At 61.5% G+C, this 18042-nt stretch overlaps 1 protein-coding gene across 1 annotated transcript; it reads right to left on the bottom strand.

The window, feature by feature from the left end:
• Positions 1 to 9518: 9518 nt before the first annotated feature.
• Positions 9519 to 15564, bottom strand: Tmem119 (transmembrane protein 119). The gene is made up of 2 exons (XM_046464331.1): positions 15485 to 15564; positions 9519 to 11587 (listed from the first exon to the last, which is right to left on the bottom strand). Exons 1-2 carry the CDS (start codon positions 15558 to 15560, stop codon positions 10734 to 10736), a joined length of 930 nt encoding a protein of 309 aa, XP_046320287.1. The 5' UTR covers positions 15561 to 15564; the 3' UTR covers positions 9519 to 10733.
• Positions 15565 to 18042: the final 2478 nt, after the last annotated feature.

The following is an 18042-nucleotide window of genomic DNA, read 5'->3' as shown; positions in this document are numbered from 1 at the left end:
CCAGCCCTTCTCCCCTGGCCCAAGCCAACCCCTCAGAAAACCCCTCCCCCACCGCACACTGCGCCCTCCACCCCACCCTGCGTCCTGGAGGAATGTGAGGCTTCAAGGTCCTTCCTGACTGTCCGCCACCAGCATTTTAACCCAACCTCAGAATGTCTCTGGCTCTGTCTGGAACAACTGGGGGAAGCCGTGTCCTCCTGGGTTAGGACCGGAAACAGCAGCAGAAGACTGCCCACAAAAGTGCTGACCCAGCACAGAAAGGGAGATGGCTTTACTTGATGCCACGCAGCCAGCTCTGCCCGGCTCCAGGCCGCTGTGTCTGCAACTCAGGGAGGGAGGGAGCCGCCGGCAGGGGAGGGTCCATGCTGCGGCCTGAGCGGTTCCATTCTAGTGGATCCTGGAAAGCAGTGGAGAAACTCCAGAGCCCGTGGGAGACACAGAGTCCTGGCGATCTCAGAACAGAAAGAGGTTTCCTTAACTTGATGAGGACCTTTACCAGAAAACCCCAGCAAACATCCTGCCCTGGACAAAACCTTGGAAATATTCTCATTAATATGAGGATCAAGGATGCTGATGAGCCAGCACCACCAGGAAGACCTCCATGACCTTCACCTTCCACGAGCACCACGATCACCTCCACCACATCACCTCCACCACATCACCTCTACCACCGTCACCTCCTCCACAGTCACCTCCTCCACTATCACCTCCGCCACCATCACCTCCTCCACTGTCACCTCCACCACCGTCACCTCCATCATATCACCTCCTCCACTGCCACCTCCTCCATTGTCACCTTCACCACCATCACCTCCGCCACCTTCACCTCCACCATCATCACCTCCTCCACCTTCACCTCCTCCACCATTGTCACCTCCACCATCACGACAGTGCATTATAGTGCAGGGTTGTCACTTCCTCTACTGTCACCTCTATCATCACCACAGTGCACTACAGTGCAGGGTTGTCACCTCTTCCACTGTCACCTCCAACATCACCACAGTGCAGGGTTGTCCTCTCCATCACCTCCACTACTGTCACCTCCACCACCACCATCATTGGCACCTTCACCTCCACCATGATCCCTACAACCACCACTGTCATCTCCACCACCACTGTCACCTCCACCTCCACCATCACCAGAGTGTGGGATTTCACCTCCTCCATCATCCCCTCCATCGCCATCATCACCATTACCTCCATCACTTTTCCACTACTATCACCTCCTTCATTGCTGTTGCCTTCCCTACCATCATAACCACCGTCATCACCACCACCTGCACCATCCCACCACCGGCCAACTCTCCATATCCAGTCAGGCCTCTGGCAATTGCCCACGAGTCCCACATACACTAGGTGAGGGGCACGGAGGCGGTGAAGCCACCTGCGGGTTCTCTTTGGGTGAAGAGTCGGGCGACCCGGCTGCAGCACTTCCCGGCGACCACCTTCCTGGACGCCTCTGTTTCATTAGGCACTGGACACCTTGAGTGACAGGACTAGACCCGCGGTCTGCAAACCCTGCTCCTGGGCCCTGTCCCCACCTGGGTGGCCTCCCGCCCTCCCTGGGGAGACGCTCTGCTTCCATTCCGCGTGCACGGGAGGGCCCAGTCCTAGCGGAGGGCGCTGCCGCTTCAGGACTCGCCACCCCAGACGGGCTCCGGAAGGCCACGGGATTCACGGGAGACCAAAGGCCCCGTGTCGCCAGCAGCCCACGCGCAGCGCCGCCGGAAGACGAGCGAGGATGGCAGAGAGCGCTCACCGGGCAGGGGGTGGAGCTGGTGACCACCGCGCCCAGTCACCTGACAGCACCTCCGACGCGCCGGGCGGTCCCCCGCGACCTGGCCACGCCCCGGGCAGGACTCCGAGGGGTGCCACCAGGCGAGGGCAGAGGGACCTGCGCTCTGCCACCTGCGGCCTCCTCGGTGAGCACACCCTGCCCTGGCTGCCGCACCTGACCCCGAGGGACCCCAACCGGCTCCCTGCCGGGGACCCCCAAAGGCCACGTGCTAACACCTCCTGAGCGCTCCAAGGCCGCGGGGTGGAGCTTGCGGCTCCGCCCCTCGGTAAGACAGACCCCGCCCACAAGGAGGCGGAGCTGCCCCACACCGAGCACCTGAGACCTCCTCCCCACACCCCAGCCCTGCTGGGCTAGTCACCTTGGGCTAGTCGCCTGGCCTCCCTTCGTTCGCTGTGTTCAGCAAGAACGTGCTGAGCGATCACCGGTTCCTCGCTGGCCGCATGAAACTGATGGAATCAACTTCGCAGATTTTTCTTTTGGGGGTGCTGGGGATTGAACCCCGGGGTGCTTTACCACTGAGCCACATCCCCAGCCTCTTTTAATATTTTGTTTGGAGCATAGTGTAGCTGACTGGCTGAGGTCCTCGCTAAGTTGCTGAGGCTGGCTTTGAACTCTCGATCCTCCTGCCTCAGCCTCCCGAGCCGCTGGGATGACCGGCCACCACCGCACCTGGCTTACAGCAATTTTTCACATGAGATCATTGATGTGAAAAGTGGATTGTGTGGGAGGCTGAGGCAGGAGGATCCCAAGTTCAAAGCCAGCCTCAGCAACTTAGCGAGGCCCTAAACAACTCAGCGAGACCCTGCTGTAAATAAAATACAAAATAGGGCTGGGGGTGGGGCTCAGGGGTTAAGCATCCCTGAGTTCAAGCCCTGGAAAAAGAAGGAGAAAGAGAAGGGGGGAGGAGGAGGAGGAGGAGAAAACTGTGAACTATCAGTGTATTTCTCTTCCAGACCCTTAACCCCAAACAAATTCTCTCTGAATCTCCTTATTCAAGGGTCAAAGCCCTGAGCTTCCTGTGGGCCCACTGTTCCTTTAACACCCCACACCAAGCGCAGAGCGGTTTCCTGTGCTCCTCTTATTCTAAATAACCCTGACAGCAACATCCTTCTACTTGACGCCCACACACAGGTATTGCCATCGGCTCCTTCCAGAAAGGAAAAAAGAATCCTGGATCAAAAAGCAGGGACAGGGGCTGGGCTGTGGCTCAGTGGTGGAGCACTGCTCAGCATGCCCGAGGCACTGGGTTAGTCCTCAGCGCAGGTAAAAATAAATAAAGGCATCTGTCCATCTGAACCACAGAAAGAAATTCAAAACAAAGCAAGAATAGCCAGGCACGGTGGCACACGCCTGTCACCCCGGAGACTCGGGAGGCTGAGGCAGGAGGATGGAGTTCAAAGCCAGCCTCAGCAAAGGCAAGGCACCAAGCAACTCAGTGAGACCCTGACTCTAAATAAAATGCAAAGTCGGGCTGGGGACAGGGCTCAGTGGTCAGTGCCCCTGAGTTCAACCCCCAGTACAAAAAAAAAACCAAGGACAATGACATTGGCAGAGGCCACCTTAGTACCCTCTAAGTCTACCCAGGTCTGACAGTGTGAAGAATCAGGCTGGAGGCAGCCTCCTGTTGGGAGAGTCTCTCAGGAAGGACTCCGAGTGTTTCCAACCAACTCTGACCAGCGTCTGCCCAAGCTGTGGGAATTGGCCCCGGGGTCCACTGTGCTTGACTCAGGTCAAACAGACAAAAGGACTTCCTGGGAAGGTAGGACCATTGGGTAATGGACAAACGGGGCCAGAGGATTTTGTCAGAGACGCAAGCGAGGCCCAGAAAGGGCAAGCAGCCTGCCCCAGGTGGCCCAGCGGGGAAGAGGCCAAGACCAAGCCAGACCTCCCCGTGCTCCCAGCGCAGAGCCAGAGACTGCCCGGGGGCCCCACCTCCATGTCTCTGGAGAATCCCAGCCTGCGGGACTCCAGACCCGGAGCCCAGCATCTCCCAGAGGAGCTCAGGAGAAAGGGCAACGGGAGTCCAGCCCAGGACGGCCACGCGGGCCTCCCCTCCCGCAGGTGGCTGGGCAGGGCTGGGACCCGGGGAGCCTCGCCACGGTGTTCTCCCCGGGGGCTGCGGGCTGAGTACGCAGACAGGAAGGGCCCAGCTGGCAGCTGGCTGTGGTCAGGGCCTCTCTGCTCCCTTCCTCCTGCAGACCTCCGGGACAGACGCTGCACCAGCAGCTGTGAGACACCGGCTGTCCCCAGCTGAGCCGTGGGGCCCTGGGGAAGTCCGGATGCTCTGGCCTTGGGTCCCTTCCCCCCCCCCCCCGCCCCGTGCACTCTGCATGTGTTTGTTTTCTGGGGGGGGGGGCACAGCCAGGGTGGGGCACTGGCCACAGAGTCCAACAGCCCAGGAGGTCAAAGCTCAGCTCAGATACTTTCTGGCTGTGTGACCTGGGGCAAGTCAGTTGACCTCTCTGAGCTTCTCTACGTCTCTCCTTGAAGCAGGGGGGTCATATCAGTTCCTCCCCCCGGCCTTGCGAGGAACCCACGTAAAGAAACCACTTAGTGCTGTGCCTGGTACACAGTGGTGCTCAAGAAGCTTAACCCCCTCATGGTGAGAGTCAGACACTGAGAAGAGACTCAGAGGGCAGAGGGGGTTCCCTGGAGACTCTCATGTCATCAGCTCACCTGGGCAGGTGCAGACGGGGTGTCACATGCCCCCAGGGTCACATTTCCCCTCCCCTCTCATCGAAGGGCCTAGCCTTGCAGGGAGCTTTGGGCTCCCTTCTCAGCATTTATTGAGCACTTACTGGGTGCCCGGTTCTGACTAGGATCTGACCAGCAGGGTCTGGAGGAGCAGCGAATCCCTGACAGCAAACCCTCAGCAGCAGGTCTTCAAAGATAAGCCACGGGGCTCCTGGAGCACTGTCCCCCGGCCAGACCTGCGTGGTGTCCAAGGTGAGGTGCTGAGGCTCTGAGAGGGGCAGAAGCTGCCTGAGGCCACACAGCCTGGACGGGGATTCCAACTCGGGATTTGAACCCAGTCCCTGGGCCCCGCGGCAGACGCTCTCCTGCCACCGTGCCTGGAGGGTGCTCCCACCCAGGGCCCTGCTACGACGTCCATCAAGGTCCCCTGGAGATCAGCCCAGCCCTTGCTGCCCAGAGCAGCCCTGGCCTCTGGGCTCCCTGACCCCGTCCCCAGCCACGCGGACCCGGTCACCCTCTACGTCCTGGTTACGGTCACCACAGCCCAGGGGAACCAAGGAGCAGCTGAGATGTGATCTGACCCCTGACCCCGACCTCTGACCCCACCAGTCACTAAGCCCCCTGCGGAGGGGGGTCCAGATCCGAGGACCCTGGTCACCATCTGGAGAGTGGCACAAGGCTGTCTCGCCTCTCTGGGGGCGTCCCCCACCCCTGGGGGGTCTCCTGGCTGTGGGCACTGTTCAGATGTCACCTCTGTGTCCCAGGCGCTCTGCTCTGACCCCAGGAAACACTCCAGAGTTCTGAGACTCACTGGTCTCCTGACCCTGAAACTTCTGAACTCGGCCTGGAGATGTCGCTCGAGGACCCGGCCTGAGAGACAGAGGTGTCCTCATCCCCTTCTGCGGGTGCTGCGCGTGCCAGCTGGGGTTGGTGGCATACCCACAGGGAGCGCCCGTTCCCAGCCCTCCGAGTGAATGAATTCGACACCCACCAACCGTTCATGGTAGGTGCCACCACCATTCCCATTTCACGGAGGAGGAAACCCAGGCCCAGAGAGGTTAAGTGAGTTGCCCAAGGTCACACAGCTGGGGGATTCCAACCCGGGTCATGGAGGTCTACACTCCTCACCACCAGGCCGCGCACCTGTGAGGTGGATTCACACATCGGAGCCTCATGCGTTCCGTGGAGGGCCTGAAGAGGCGGCCAAGGGCGGTGGCTGGGTCCTCCATAGTTTCCTCTTTCCTTCCTCTGTCCCCAGTCTGTCCTTCCCTGCGGGCCCCGGCTCCTCAAATCCTAGGAGAAAGCGCAGGTGGCGGCCCCCAAGCCCTGCCCCCCTGCCACTCCTGTGCGGGTGGCCGTCCCCGCCCTGGAGGGTTATAACAGCCTATTTTGGACCCTGCAGCTGCCACTATGAATCCTGGGCCCTGGGCAGGGGGCAGCTGTGATGGCCCCCCCACCCCGCCACCCGGCACTGGTGCCAATCCTCCCTGCTATTTCTGAGCAGCAGGGGACTCCCGAAAACCTGAGAAAATCCCTGCCCCACCCAGGAGGCCCCAGCCTCACCCCTAAGCCAGACAGAGCCAGGGGCAGATCAAGATGGTCCACCAGGGACCCCCCTGCCTGGCTCCGCTCGGCCCAGCTCCCGGCTGGCCCCAGATGCCCAATATGAACTAACCTGTGGTCTACATCAGGGTCTCCCGCTCAGCAGCGCCTGCAGAGGAGCCCTTTGAGGCTCGGTGACTTTGGACAGATTACTTTACCTCTCTGAATCTCCATTTCCCCCTCCCATAAAATGGGCTGAATACAGACCATTATCTCATTTACAAGGTCATGGGGGGCCAAGGACGCAGCTCAGGGATAGCGCCTGCCTGGCGTGTGTGAGACCCCGGGTTCCATCCCCAGCACTTTTATTTATTTATTTTTTAACCAGGGATTGAACCCAGGGCCCTTAACCACTGAGCCACATCCCAGCCATTTTCTTATGGTTTATCTAGAGTCTCACTGAGTTGCTTAGGGCCTTGCTGTTGCTGAGGCTGGCTTTGAAGATGCAATCCTCCTGCCTCAGCCTCCCAAGTAGCTGGGATGACAGGTGTGTGCCACCATGCCTGACTCATCCCCAGCCCCTTTTAAAGAAAAAAAAAAAAAAAAAGGACTATTCGAGGAAGAAACAAAACAACGCCAATAGTTAATAGCAGATTTGTTTTCAATAGCCCCAAAGTGGGAGCCACCGAAATGTTCATTAAGGTGAACAAAATCATAGTAATCACACAGTGGAATAGTACTCAGCAATGAAAAGGGAGTGAGATACTGATGCATATGATAACAAAAATAAATGCCAAAATATGTATGTGGAGTGAGAGAAGCCAGAAAAAAAAATGTGTACATGCTGTTTGCCTCCATTTATCTAAAAACCCAAAGAATAGAAGTAAATCAGGGCACAGTGGCACACCCCTATAATCCCAGCAGCTCAGGAGGCTGAGGCAGGAAGATCGTGAGTTCAAAGCCAGCCTCAGCAACTTACTGAGGCCCTAAGGAACTCGGTGAGACTCTGTCTCTAAATACAATATTTTTAAAAATAAGATATTTAAAAGGGCTCAGTGGTTAAGCACCCCTGGGTTTGATCCTCAGCACCACATAAAAATAAATAAAAGTTATTGTGTACAACTACAAAAAATAAATATTTAAAAAAGAAAAGATTGTGGGGGCTTGGGAGGGAGGTTGGAGGAGGGAGGTTGGGAGGGAGGCGGGCGGGTGGAAGAGTGAGGAGGGTTCCCAAGAAACGCTGGAGGCCACAGGTATGTTGGTCATCTCGTGGTGATGGTTTTGGGTCTGGGTTCTTTGTTCGGTGGTGCTGGGGTTGAGCCCAGGGCCTTGTGCATGGGAGGCAAGTGCTCTGCCAACCGAGCCGCGTCCCCAGATCACCAGCTCATACACTGGGGACCATGCACGTTGCGGTGTGTGGGGCGCCTCTCGCTGAAGCAGTGCAGACCACTCTGTTGAGCACCGGCAATCTATAAATGGCATTTATTCCTGTCACCGACCACGCGGTGGCCTCTGGACGATTCTTGGACTCTCTGTCATCCCCTGCCCCAGCACACAGCCTTGGGTCTGCTTGCAATGCGTCCTCCACATCTGGCACATAGTAGGTGCTCATTAAATGTGTGCTTGGTGAACAGTCGATGAACGCTCCTTTCTCCTGGGCCACCTCAGAACCCAGGGGTTAATTAAGCCCAACTGGAGACGATTCGATGACTCCAAACCTGTATGAATGAGAACCAGGGTCCCACCGAGGCACAGTGGTCACCCTGAGGGAGGGGAGACAAGCCAGGGTGGAAACAGGAAGTAGGAACCGCCATGGGATGTAGTGGACACTGTAGATCCCACCCCCTCCACAGACATGGTCTAAGATGAGGCAGTAGGCTCAGCCCCGGGTTCAAATCCCATCTCTGCTGGGCTGTGTGACCTCAGGCAAGTCACCGAACCCCTCTGAGCCTGTTTCCTCACCACAGATGAGGGTAATGGTGTTGCTTGGGTCTCTGCAGGAGCATGGGGAGCCTTAGCCCTTGGGCGTGGCTGTGGGCAGGCTCTGTGGTGAGTGCCAGGGAGGCACGGGGACAGATCCCAGGGCCCTCTCCTAGTGGACTTTGCCCAGTTCCAGACTAGGGGCGGTTTGGCAAGCCCTGGCAGACTCTGGCCCCAGAGCAGGGGCACCACTTCCCCTACCCTCAAGCCCCCTCTGCCCCTGGACAGCCCAGCCCACACCCACCAGCCAAGTCACCCTTCCCAGCCCCCTGGGGGCTCGTGCCCCCCAGATGTGGACCCAGAAAGGCCTCCGGTGGGTGACCCTGCAGATGTGAGAGGGGCACCGAGCAGCAGTGGAGCCCGCTGCCCCCCCCAAGTGTGAACCCAGACACGTCCTGGCTGTGTGACCTGGGCATCCGACGGCCCCACTCTGGGCCCCAGTGTCCCCATCTGGAGGGGGAATAAGGACCACAGCTCGAGGGCTGAGAACCTCGGTGAGTTCCGACGTCCAGTGCTTAAAACAGGACCTGGCCCGCGACAGAGCCTGGTCATGGTGACCACATCATCAGAGTCCGGGGAGGGGGAAGACAGCTGGGGGCTGTCAGGGAAGGAAGGGGACGTCTAGACCAAGGTGGAAGGGGCGTTGGTGAGGGGTCAGAGGACAGGAGGGACAGTGGCCAGAAAAGCCCAGAGATGGGGGAGCCAAGACTCCAACATTGGCTTCTGTCTGTCACAAGGAAGCCGATGCCCTCCCGCAACAGGAGCGCAAGGACAAGGAGGGAGCCCCCGAGGTTCAGAGACGCTGAGCCACTTGGCCAGAGCCACACAGCACACAGGTACTTGGGTCGCACATAGGCGGTTGGCTCCTGTCCTCCGCTGGGGCTAGGCTGGGTGAGAGGGAGAGCTGTCCCCACTGAGCAGACAGAAGGCACTGTGTGTGACAGAACCCAAACCAGGCCGCTCCTGATGGCTGCGGGGGTGCGGGGGTCGGGGGTAGGGGCACAGGGTTCAGCCTCCCTGACCCACCCCCCTGGGGACCAGCCACATCTGGATTCCAGCTGGCAGGGGCACAAGTCCCCACAGGACCTTGCCATCCCAGGGCGGAAGGAGCCTGTGGTAAGGACCCAGAGGCCAAGGCCGGCTGCAGGGCCAGGCTGCGTCCAGCCCAGGGGCCTGCAGAGGGCGTGGCGAGGGTGGCCGGTCCCTGAGGCCCGCTCCAGGGCTCAAGCCCTGCAGGGCACCAGGCTCCCAGGACTGCTCCCTGGTCCTGGGGAAATGGTGGGTGACTGTCCCCACGACAGAGCAAGGCACAGTAGCTGGGTCCCCAGCCCCGGCTCTGCTTCAGGGGACATGAGTCCCCCCACCCGTGGACCCCATTCTCCCTTTCCCACCCCAACCTGCCTCCAGCCCTGGGGCCTGCCGCCGTGTCCCCACCCGACTCCCCGCAGCCCGTGAGCAGCCCCTGCCTGGCAGAGTCACCCGGTCCCCAAAAAGCCAGCGCGACTCAGGCCAGAATCAGGGTTTATTAGCTGGTGTGCGTCACCTCGCACCCGGGGCCCCAGGCAGAGGCCGGAGCCAGGGACGAGGGAGGGGACCCAGGGCCCCAGGCAGGACAGAGCTGGCTCCGGGCAGGGCCCTGGGGGAGCTGAGGGACAGGCTGCCAGGCCGCGGGGAGCAGGGGCTGCGGGCCTGCTCCGGGCTGGGCGTCGGGACCAGGCCACTCTGGGGGTCTGGCAGGGGGCTCGGGGACCAGAGCCCAGCAGCGCCACAGGGGAGACCCCCCAGCTGAGGCTGCGTGGCAACTCTTCAGAGGACCTAAGGCCCCACACCCTGTGTCCCAACCACGAACCAACTAGAAATGGGGCAGGGGGGACCTTTGGGGACATTACAGTCTTTCCAGGGTGGGTGCCACAGGATTTGACACTGTAGGTATTTAAAAAAGTGGGGACCAAGCCAAGGTCAAGGCCAACCCCAAACCCAGTTTAATAATCCCGTAGGAGCCGTGTGCTGTGGGGCTCACCCCGGGGACTCTCAGGTGGGGCTGGGGGACGGGGGCAGAGTTTCCTCAACGCGTCTGACCTTGAACTCTCGTTTCCAAGGAGTACCCCAGGGAACCCTGTTTGGGAAACGCTCACTTAAGGCGCTGTCCTGATGGACCCAGGGCTCCCTCCCAGGAGTTGCCTGGTTCTCAGGGCCACCTCGGCCACCGCAGGGTCGCTAAAATTGCTCAGGGCTGAGGAGGTGCCACGACAGGCCCCTCCGCCGCTCAGTGACAGGTGGGTACCCCTTTCCCAGCCCTGGCGCTTCCTGCTGCCCCGTCAGCCTCTCCGGAAGCTTCTCCTTGGCCTCTACTTCTTTGCTACCCTGGGAGGGTAGCAGCAGTTGCTCCCCTGTAGGGGACCTGGGACCTGGGACCTGGGACCTGCTCCGGACCCAAGGTGCTGAACTCTGGGCTGTGTTCTCATGGCTCCTAACGGGACACACACATCCTCCGTGTCCCCCAGGAACTATGCTTTGGGTAGAGCCCAGGGTGGCACCTGGGACCTGGTGAGCCTCCTGGGGGACTAGGGGTCAGCACCCCGCCCTCCGGCGGGGCAGGGCGTGCAGGCGGCACTGGGGGTGGCCAGGAAGGGGCATCGGGGAGCGTTCGGGGCTGACGGCCTTTGATGCCCACAGAAGTGACCTCGGTCCTACGGCCAGGGCCAGCCTCCATGGACACTCAGTCGCTGGGGGAGACGCTGCTGCACGCGCAGGGACCTTCGGGGGGACCTGCTGGCCCCGGGGCCTCCCGGGCGGGGGAGAAGGGCCCCTCGGGCTGCCCTGGGCCCTCGCTGGCTGCCGGGGTCCCCTCGGCCTGGGCGGGGCGCGGCTCCGCGGGGGCCTCTGGCCTCTCTGCAGGGACCTCCGGGGCCACCGCGGCCACCTGCAGGCTGCCGGCCTCCGCCCCGGGCTCGCTGTGCCCCGGCCCGGCCCCCTCCCCGCTGCCCGGGGCCGCCCTGGCGGGGGACTTGAGGTTCTGGGTGGCCGCCAGGATGTCCGCCCGCAGCTGCTGGGAGGAGTCCAGGGCCTCCTCGGGCCGGCCGTCGGGGGCCCTGTCGGGGACCTCGCTGAAGGCCCGGGGGCCGCCGGCGCGGTCGCTCTGGTCCACGTACTTCCTCCTGGGGAAGGACGAGGGGTAGTAGGCGGTGGCCTTGTGCCTCTGGCGGGTGATGAGCGCGGCGCAGACGATGAAGAGGAGCAGGAAGGCGAGCGAGCCCACCACGGCCAGCAGCATGGCGTACTGCCGGAGGAAGTCCGCGATCCCCTCCAGGAGGCTGGCGGGAGGCGGCCGGGCCCCGCGGGCTGTGGGCCGGGGTCCCGCAGCAGACGTGGCGCCGGGGGCTGGGGCCGGGGGCGGAGGGAGGCTCGGGGAGGAGGCTGATGAGCCCTCGGCCTCCCCGCTGCCCGCCACGTCCTCCAGGAAGGCGGCCGACAGGGACACCGAGTGGGCCACCGCGGGCACCGGCCTCAGGAGCAGCAGCAGGCACAGGAGGAGGCTGGGGGCCACTGAGGAGGCCATGTTGGCCCTGGGACCTGCAGGGGAAGGAGGAAGGAAAGGGGTCAGGGCGCGACTCCAGGCCCTGGGGACCGCAGGGCCCGCAACTCACCTTCCTCCCCGGGGCCTGCACCCCCACTGCACAAGGGACCTGGCTGATCACATGAGGGATACGCCCTTCTGGGGTCAGGGCTGAGTCTTCTTGACCGCAGCCTCCTCAGGGTTAGCACCACATCTGGTATACAGTAAGTGCTCAATAAAGGCAACCAAACGACATGGGTGAATTAATAACTTGCACTTCCATGGCTGGCTAGGTGCCGGGTGCTTATTGCTAAGTTACTTCCAGGGAACTTCTCACAGGATCCTGCCGAGTCCTAGTGGGGGAGGTACTCATGGTCATCCCCATTTCCCAGGTGAGGAAACTGAGGCACAGAGGGATCAACTGATTTGTTCAAAAGAGCTGGGGTTTGGATCCAGGCAGGAGAAGTGATGGGGTGGGCCGAGGGACACCCCCCAGCCCCCCAGGACCCGGGTGCCCTGGGGCCCATCCCTGGGCAGAGTGGCTCTGCAGCCTCATGCTGGCAGCTCGGCCAGAGTCTTCCTCACCCTCCGGCCCCAGCTCCTCCTCCTTCTCTAGAAGGTTCTGCTTGGAAGCCTCTGGGTCTCTAAGCCCTGCAGGAGGCTGGACACTGGGTCACCCACTACCCCTCACCAGAGGCTCCAGCAGGGCTGGAGGGCCCTGGGGGACCCCCGGGGCCTGAGACAAAGCTGGAGCCCCGCCCGCCCGGGCCACCACTAGATGGGAACCAGATGAGCGGGCCTCCCTCCCACTGCTGCTCCCGGCTGAACCCCCAGACCCCTCGGCCAGACAGCCCGACTGATTAATGCATTCCTCATGCCGAGCCGAGCCGAGCCGAGGGGCCGCTTCCTAGAGCAAGACTCCCAGCCCCTGTGAGCGGGGCCTGGCTCAGGCAAACCCGAGACCCCAGGCCTTCCCACCAGTGGGCAGCGAGGCCGAGATCCCATCTGAGGGCCTCTCTTGGGAGAAAGAGGCCCAGAGAGGGTGAGGGGCGGACCTGAGCCCACACAGCAAGCTCCTGGGGCTGGTGGGGGGCAGCCTGGCTGCAGGTCACATTTCCAGATCAGCCATTGTTAAAGCAAGGGACCCTGCCTGCCCCTAGGGGACTGCGAATTTAGGAGATGAGGTAGGGAGGAGGCTGGGTCACAGTCCCCCAGTATCCCCGGGGGCTTAGTCCCAGGACTGCTGTCCCACAGACACCAAAACCACGTAGTGCACCCACGTCCCTTCCACAAGGGGACACAGTGCTCCCACACCCCTTAGAATCCCCCACGACTGACGGTCCCTGAGCCCCTGGGAATGCCATCTACATAGACTGGATTGTTTTAAGTCGCTGTGTTGCTGTTGGTTGGGGTTTTTGTTTTGTTTTGATATTTTCCATCTGCGGTTGGTTGAATCCACAGCTGGAGGACCCAAGGATACCCAGGCCTCGGCCCTGACATAAATCTGGTCAAACCAGCTCAGATGGCATAAATAATAATGCAATAAATAATGCTAATGCTAATAATTCCGGTTATTAAAAAAAGCAAAACCACTCTCTCTTTTTTTTTTCCTGCAGTGCCGGGGATGGAGCGGGGCCTCCCGCAGAAACTCTGACCCTAGCCACGACCCAACCGACCTCAGGGCCCCTGTAAAACAGCTGGTGGTCTCAAATCCAGCCTACAGAAGCCACATCACTGGGTTCCAGCGGAACAATGACCTGCCCCAGGACACAGAGACCCACCCAGGGTCACACAGAGTTGGGGCTGGGATCTGGACCTTCCTCTGTCCCACCCTGGAGCCCCGCACACCCACTCTGCCCCAGGAACCTACCTGGGAAGTGTCACTTCCCACCGGGCTGAGGAGTGGAGCTGCTCAACAGGTCACCAGGAGCCCCCCTCCCTGCGCTGGCCAGTGGAGGTCCCTCCAGGCCCCTGAGCTGGAGGGTCTTGGTCCTAGCAGCCCCGTCCCTCCCTCCCACTTCCCTCAAGCCCCTTTAAAAGGAGAGACTTTTAAAGGTGCCCAGCTTCTCGCTGCAGAGGGTGCTGTGACCACAGGTGGCTGAGCACCCAGGAAATCCCCAGGCAGCCCCTAACTGAGGCCGAGGACATCAGTTGGGAAACCTGCTGGTCAGGGATGGCCATCTGGCTCTGTGGTGTCCAGCCTCTGGCCTCGCTCTCCCCATCTGTAAATGGGTGGAGCCTCACAGAGCTCTCAGGACGGGTGAGAGAACGTTCTTACAGCACCTGGCCCTGGATGGCTGCTCACCCAGGAAAGGTGGAATTCAGGAGTAGAGTGCTCCAGGAGCAGCCGGCACCTCCCCTTCTCCTGCCTACACAGGACTGTCCTCTCCTGATGCGGGCATTTGCTCAGGGTCTCTGCCACGCAGGAAAAGACCCAACTTTTGTTTTTAACACCATTAAGTGAGATTTCCTCAGCTGTGGCCACAGAGGAATGCAGAACCAAAGACACAGACGCACATTCACGCGCACGCACATGCGCACACAGGCAGCAGCCAGACAGAGGAAAGGCTGGCTTCCCCCCACCCCACCCCACCCCTGGGCCTTGGAGCTAGGCGCAGAGGACGAGGAGGGAGGCCACAAAACTATCCCTGGCTCTCAAAGGCTGAGGACTCGGGCTCTCAGTGTCCACCTCAACTTCTCCCAGCTCTCTAATAAAGGGGACAGCAAAGTGTGAAGCCAGTAGCTCTGCAGGAGAGGGCTGTGTGACCCTGGGTGGGTCCCCTGCCCTCTCTGGGCCTTGATTTCTGGTCTGTGGAATGGAAGAACTGGCCCAGACGGCTCTGAAATGGGCTCTGCCCACCAGCTGCCCCTCATCTCCTGGGAACCTGGGCCTACCCTCATGGGTCCTGCTTGTTGGGGGCTCAGAATCTCAGGCCGTTAGCAGCCGGGCTCAGGCCCAACGCCTCTCCTTTCACCTAAGAGGAAACCTGGGCCCAGGCTCTGGCAGTGACCTCCCCAGGGTGGCACAGCAAGTCAGGGCCAAGACCTGGACAGCCCTGAACAGAGGCAGCTCAGAAGACCCAGGAGACACTGGCCAGCTGCGTGACCTGGGGCCAGGCAGATCACCTCTCTGGGCTGCAGTTTAGTTTCCACCCGTATGCAGTGGGGGTAAGGGCCACCCCCTGCACAAGACCTAGCAGTGCTTGTCACTCAGTAGGTGTCAGCAAGCGGGTGCCACAAGACTGTCCAGGTCCCCCCACTTGGGGATCCTCTCACCCAGACTTAGCTGTTTTAAAACAACGAGGGGATCCACTCGTGGCCACGGATGTGCGGATGCTGCCAACTCAGCCCTGGGCCTGGGGACCCCGAGACTTGAGGTCGAGGGGCCTGCTGCCACCCCACCCCCATCCAGACGCCAGTGGCCCAGGGGGAGGGGCGGCCCTGGGAAACCTGGCTTCAATTAGTGGCCCTGGGGGGGCGGTTCGGGCTGAAGCACCAAGTCCCTTCAGTCCGGGGCCAGCCGAGTACAAGGACCTGGACCCCGCAGAGGGGACACCTGGAAGGGAAAGGGGGTGCACAGCAGTGGGGACACAGGACACGGCCACGCAGCCCAGACACTACCCAGACGCTCAGGGGAGTCCCCAGGGCTCCCAACCGGGCCACCGCGCCACCGCACCCATGCTGGGCCCCCACAGGACTGTCCCCGCCACCCCCACTGGCCCGATCCTGGTCGCGACCCCCGGGGACACCCCAGGCCCCGTCCCCTGGCCATCCCTGCCACCCGCCAGGCGCCCGCGCGACCTCAGAGCCCAGATGCGCCCCCGCGGGGCAGGCGCCCGGCCACCACCCGACGGCCCGGCCGCTGACGGGGCCCCGCCGACCCAGGACCCGCAGGACGCCCGCCCCGCGCTCACCGTCCCGCGGCCTGGCGCTCCGCTCTGCCGCCGCGTCGCCTCCGCCTCCGGCTGGCCGCGGGCAGCTTGGTTTCATTAGGAGGTTGGGGTGGGGACAGGGAGGGGCGGGGCCGCCGCGGGCCACACACGGCCCACCCCGCCCGGGCTCAGGGAGGCCAGCGGCGCCTTCCCCGACCGACGGACAGACAGATGGACGGACGGACAGGCAGCCCCCCAACTGAGAGCGGGGTCCCGCTGTCCCCAGCTCCCAGGGCCCAGGGCTGGAGTCAGCAGACCCCGTCCTGGATCCCAGCTGTGACTCGGGTGGGAGGCCCCAATGGCCTGTCCAGGCCCCGAGGGGGGGGGGGAGCCAGGCCCACCACCTGCTCAGGGCTGGCCCGTCCTCTCTCCAGGCCTCAGTTTCCCCCTCATAGGGCTTGGGAGGGGAGCCCCTGAGCTCCCTCTGACCCTGACCTTCTGGAAACTGTGACCTCACAACACCCCAGTGGGGGTAGCTTGAGCAGGAGTTCTGGACCCGCTTCACGGAGGGGAGCGTGAGACCAGGTGAGTTCAAATGGTCACCAGGGCCCTGGACCAGGACATCCGCTGACCTGAGCTCGTAGCCCCTGCAGGCAGCCAGCCATTCACGCACTAGCCCGCCCAGCTCAGCACACCACCCACAGTGGCCAGCCCTGCGCCCCGGGGTCCAGAGGATCAGACACAATCCAGCACCCAGGCCCCCACCTGCTGATCACAGGAGAATCTTCCCGCGTGAAATGCTTTCTCTCTTTCTCTCTTTCTTTTTTTTTTTTGTATTTTATTTTGAGACACGGTCTTGCTGAGTTGCTCCGGCCTTGCAGAGGCTGGCTTTGAACACCATCCTCCTGCCTCAGCCTCCTGAGTTGTTGGGATGAGAGTCAAGCACCACCGTGCCCGGCATGAATTGTTTCACAAAACAGAAGGGGCTGTGCAGGAGGACAGAGGCCAGACCAAGTGCTTGGGGACCCCAGGCAGAGAGGCTGGTCCATGGAGACAATGTCCCAGATGACCTCCCTGTGAGCAAGCAGATCTGAGCTAACGGAAACCCTGAAGGGCAGTCCCTGGGGACCGTCCACCTATGGACAGGCACTCACTGGTGGGCACGCTGGCTCCCAGACACAAGTAGAGGCCCTGTCCTGCCTCCCTCTGCCTGGTTAGAAGGCCATCAGACCCAGCAACACACGCACACGCAGATGTACTCACACACACACACACATGCACTTACACACGCGCACACACGTGCACACAGATGCATGCACACATACATGGTCCGCACATACATGGCTCAGGCAGTCATGCTCACCCACATACACACACACACAAATGCTTCCTGTTCAATTGCACGCCCCACCCCCAACAATTCGGGGACAGAACAGCAACCCCGTCAAAAGGAGCCCCATGTCCCCACCCGGCTCAAGCACCAACTGTGGGCAGCTGCACAAATTGCCCACCCATGTCCCTGCCCATCTCTGGGTTGCAGCTAAATGTAGGGTCAGGCTAGACACTCGCCACCAGCCGGCCAGCCCTCAGGCTCCAACCCAGAAACACTCTAAATTTTATTCATTCTACAAATATTTCTTGAGCCATTGCTCTGCGCCCAGCCTACAATCAGGCCCTGGGAGACAGTGACGAGCCAGGAGCTCACAGAACAGGTGGGGGACCTGTGTCAAGCACATAAACAAACAAATGAATCTCTAATTGCACACTGGGCTTCGAGTTGGGAGAGGTAGCTCAGGGCCAGGGGAGCCCTTGCCAAGGCGGTTGGTGTGAACTCAGGCCTCATGGGGGGCCTCCAGCAGGAGGTGACAGTCCAGCTGCCCTTGGGGAAGAGGAGGTATTTAGGAACACAAAGATGCAGGAGGGTTTCCAGCAGGAAGAATGGCATATACAAAGGGCCTGAGGTGCATGGAAGGCCACACCTTCAGGGCAGCTCCTAAAGATCACTGTCCTGAGCCAGTTCCCAGAGGGTTCTTCAGGAGTCTTTCCAGCTTTGTGCACTCTCCTAACCCTAGCGGGGAGCACCATGCAATCGGGGCTCCATTAAAGCTTGATGACAGAGAATGGCCCTGTGACTTCCACGTCGCTTTGCCCAGCGAACACAGAGGGGTCATTCCAGCCGTGCCTCGGCCATCCCAGGAGTCTCATGGTCCGTGTTCCTGGTTCTGGGGCACGTGGGGGCCCGGCCTGGTCACTCCCGGGGCCTACACCACCGTGGCTCCCAGGGGTGCGGCGGCCTGTGGCCCGGAGCGGGCTGGACCATGTCCTACAACCTGTCATTTCCGAGGCCTAGGACAGCGCCAGGCCCTCTGCCCAGCCCAGGAGCCACTGTGGGACCCCACCCTGTCCCCACTGTGCAGCGAGGAGCAGCCCAAGCCTGCGAGGCAGCCTGGCTGGGAGCGCCCACCCTGGCTTGGGACCCTGCCAGGACCCTCCCTGGTTGAGCCTGCGGCCGCTCGGCCCACCACAGCCCCGCTCCGCCCCGGAGGGCCCAGGGCCACCTCTAATTACACAGCGCCAGAGGCCACCGCGACCTGCCCTCT

Source organism: Marmota monax, unplaced genomic scaffold (genome assembly GCF_021218885.2).
Source record: "Marmota monax isolate L192 unplaced genomic scaffold, Marmota_monax_Labrador192_F-V1.1 WCK01_AAM20220418_F8-fsc00269, whole genome shotgun sequence".
Taxonomy (NCBI): Eukaryota; Metazoa; Chordata; class Mammalia; order Rodentia; family Sciuridae; genus Marmota; species Marmota monax.
This window is presented reverse-complemented; position numbering and strand designations above follow the sequence as displayed.

Excerpts from the sequence above, each read along its gene's own strand:
- Tmem119 (XM_046464331.1), bottom strand. The coding sequence starts at position 15,560 with ATGAAACCAAGCTGCCCGCGGCCAGCCGGAGGCGGAGGCGACGCGGCG. Across the intron at positions 11,588-15,484 it reads GAGCGCCAGGCCGCGGGACG|GTCCCAGGGCCAACATGGCC; the intron begins GTGAGCGCGGGG and ends CTTCCCCTGCAG.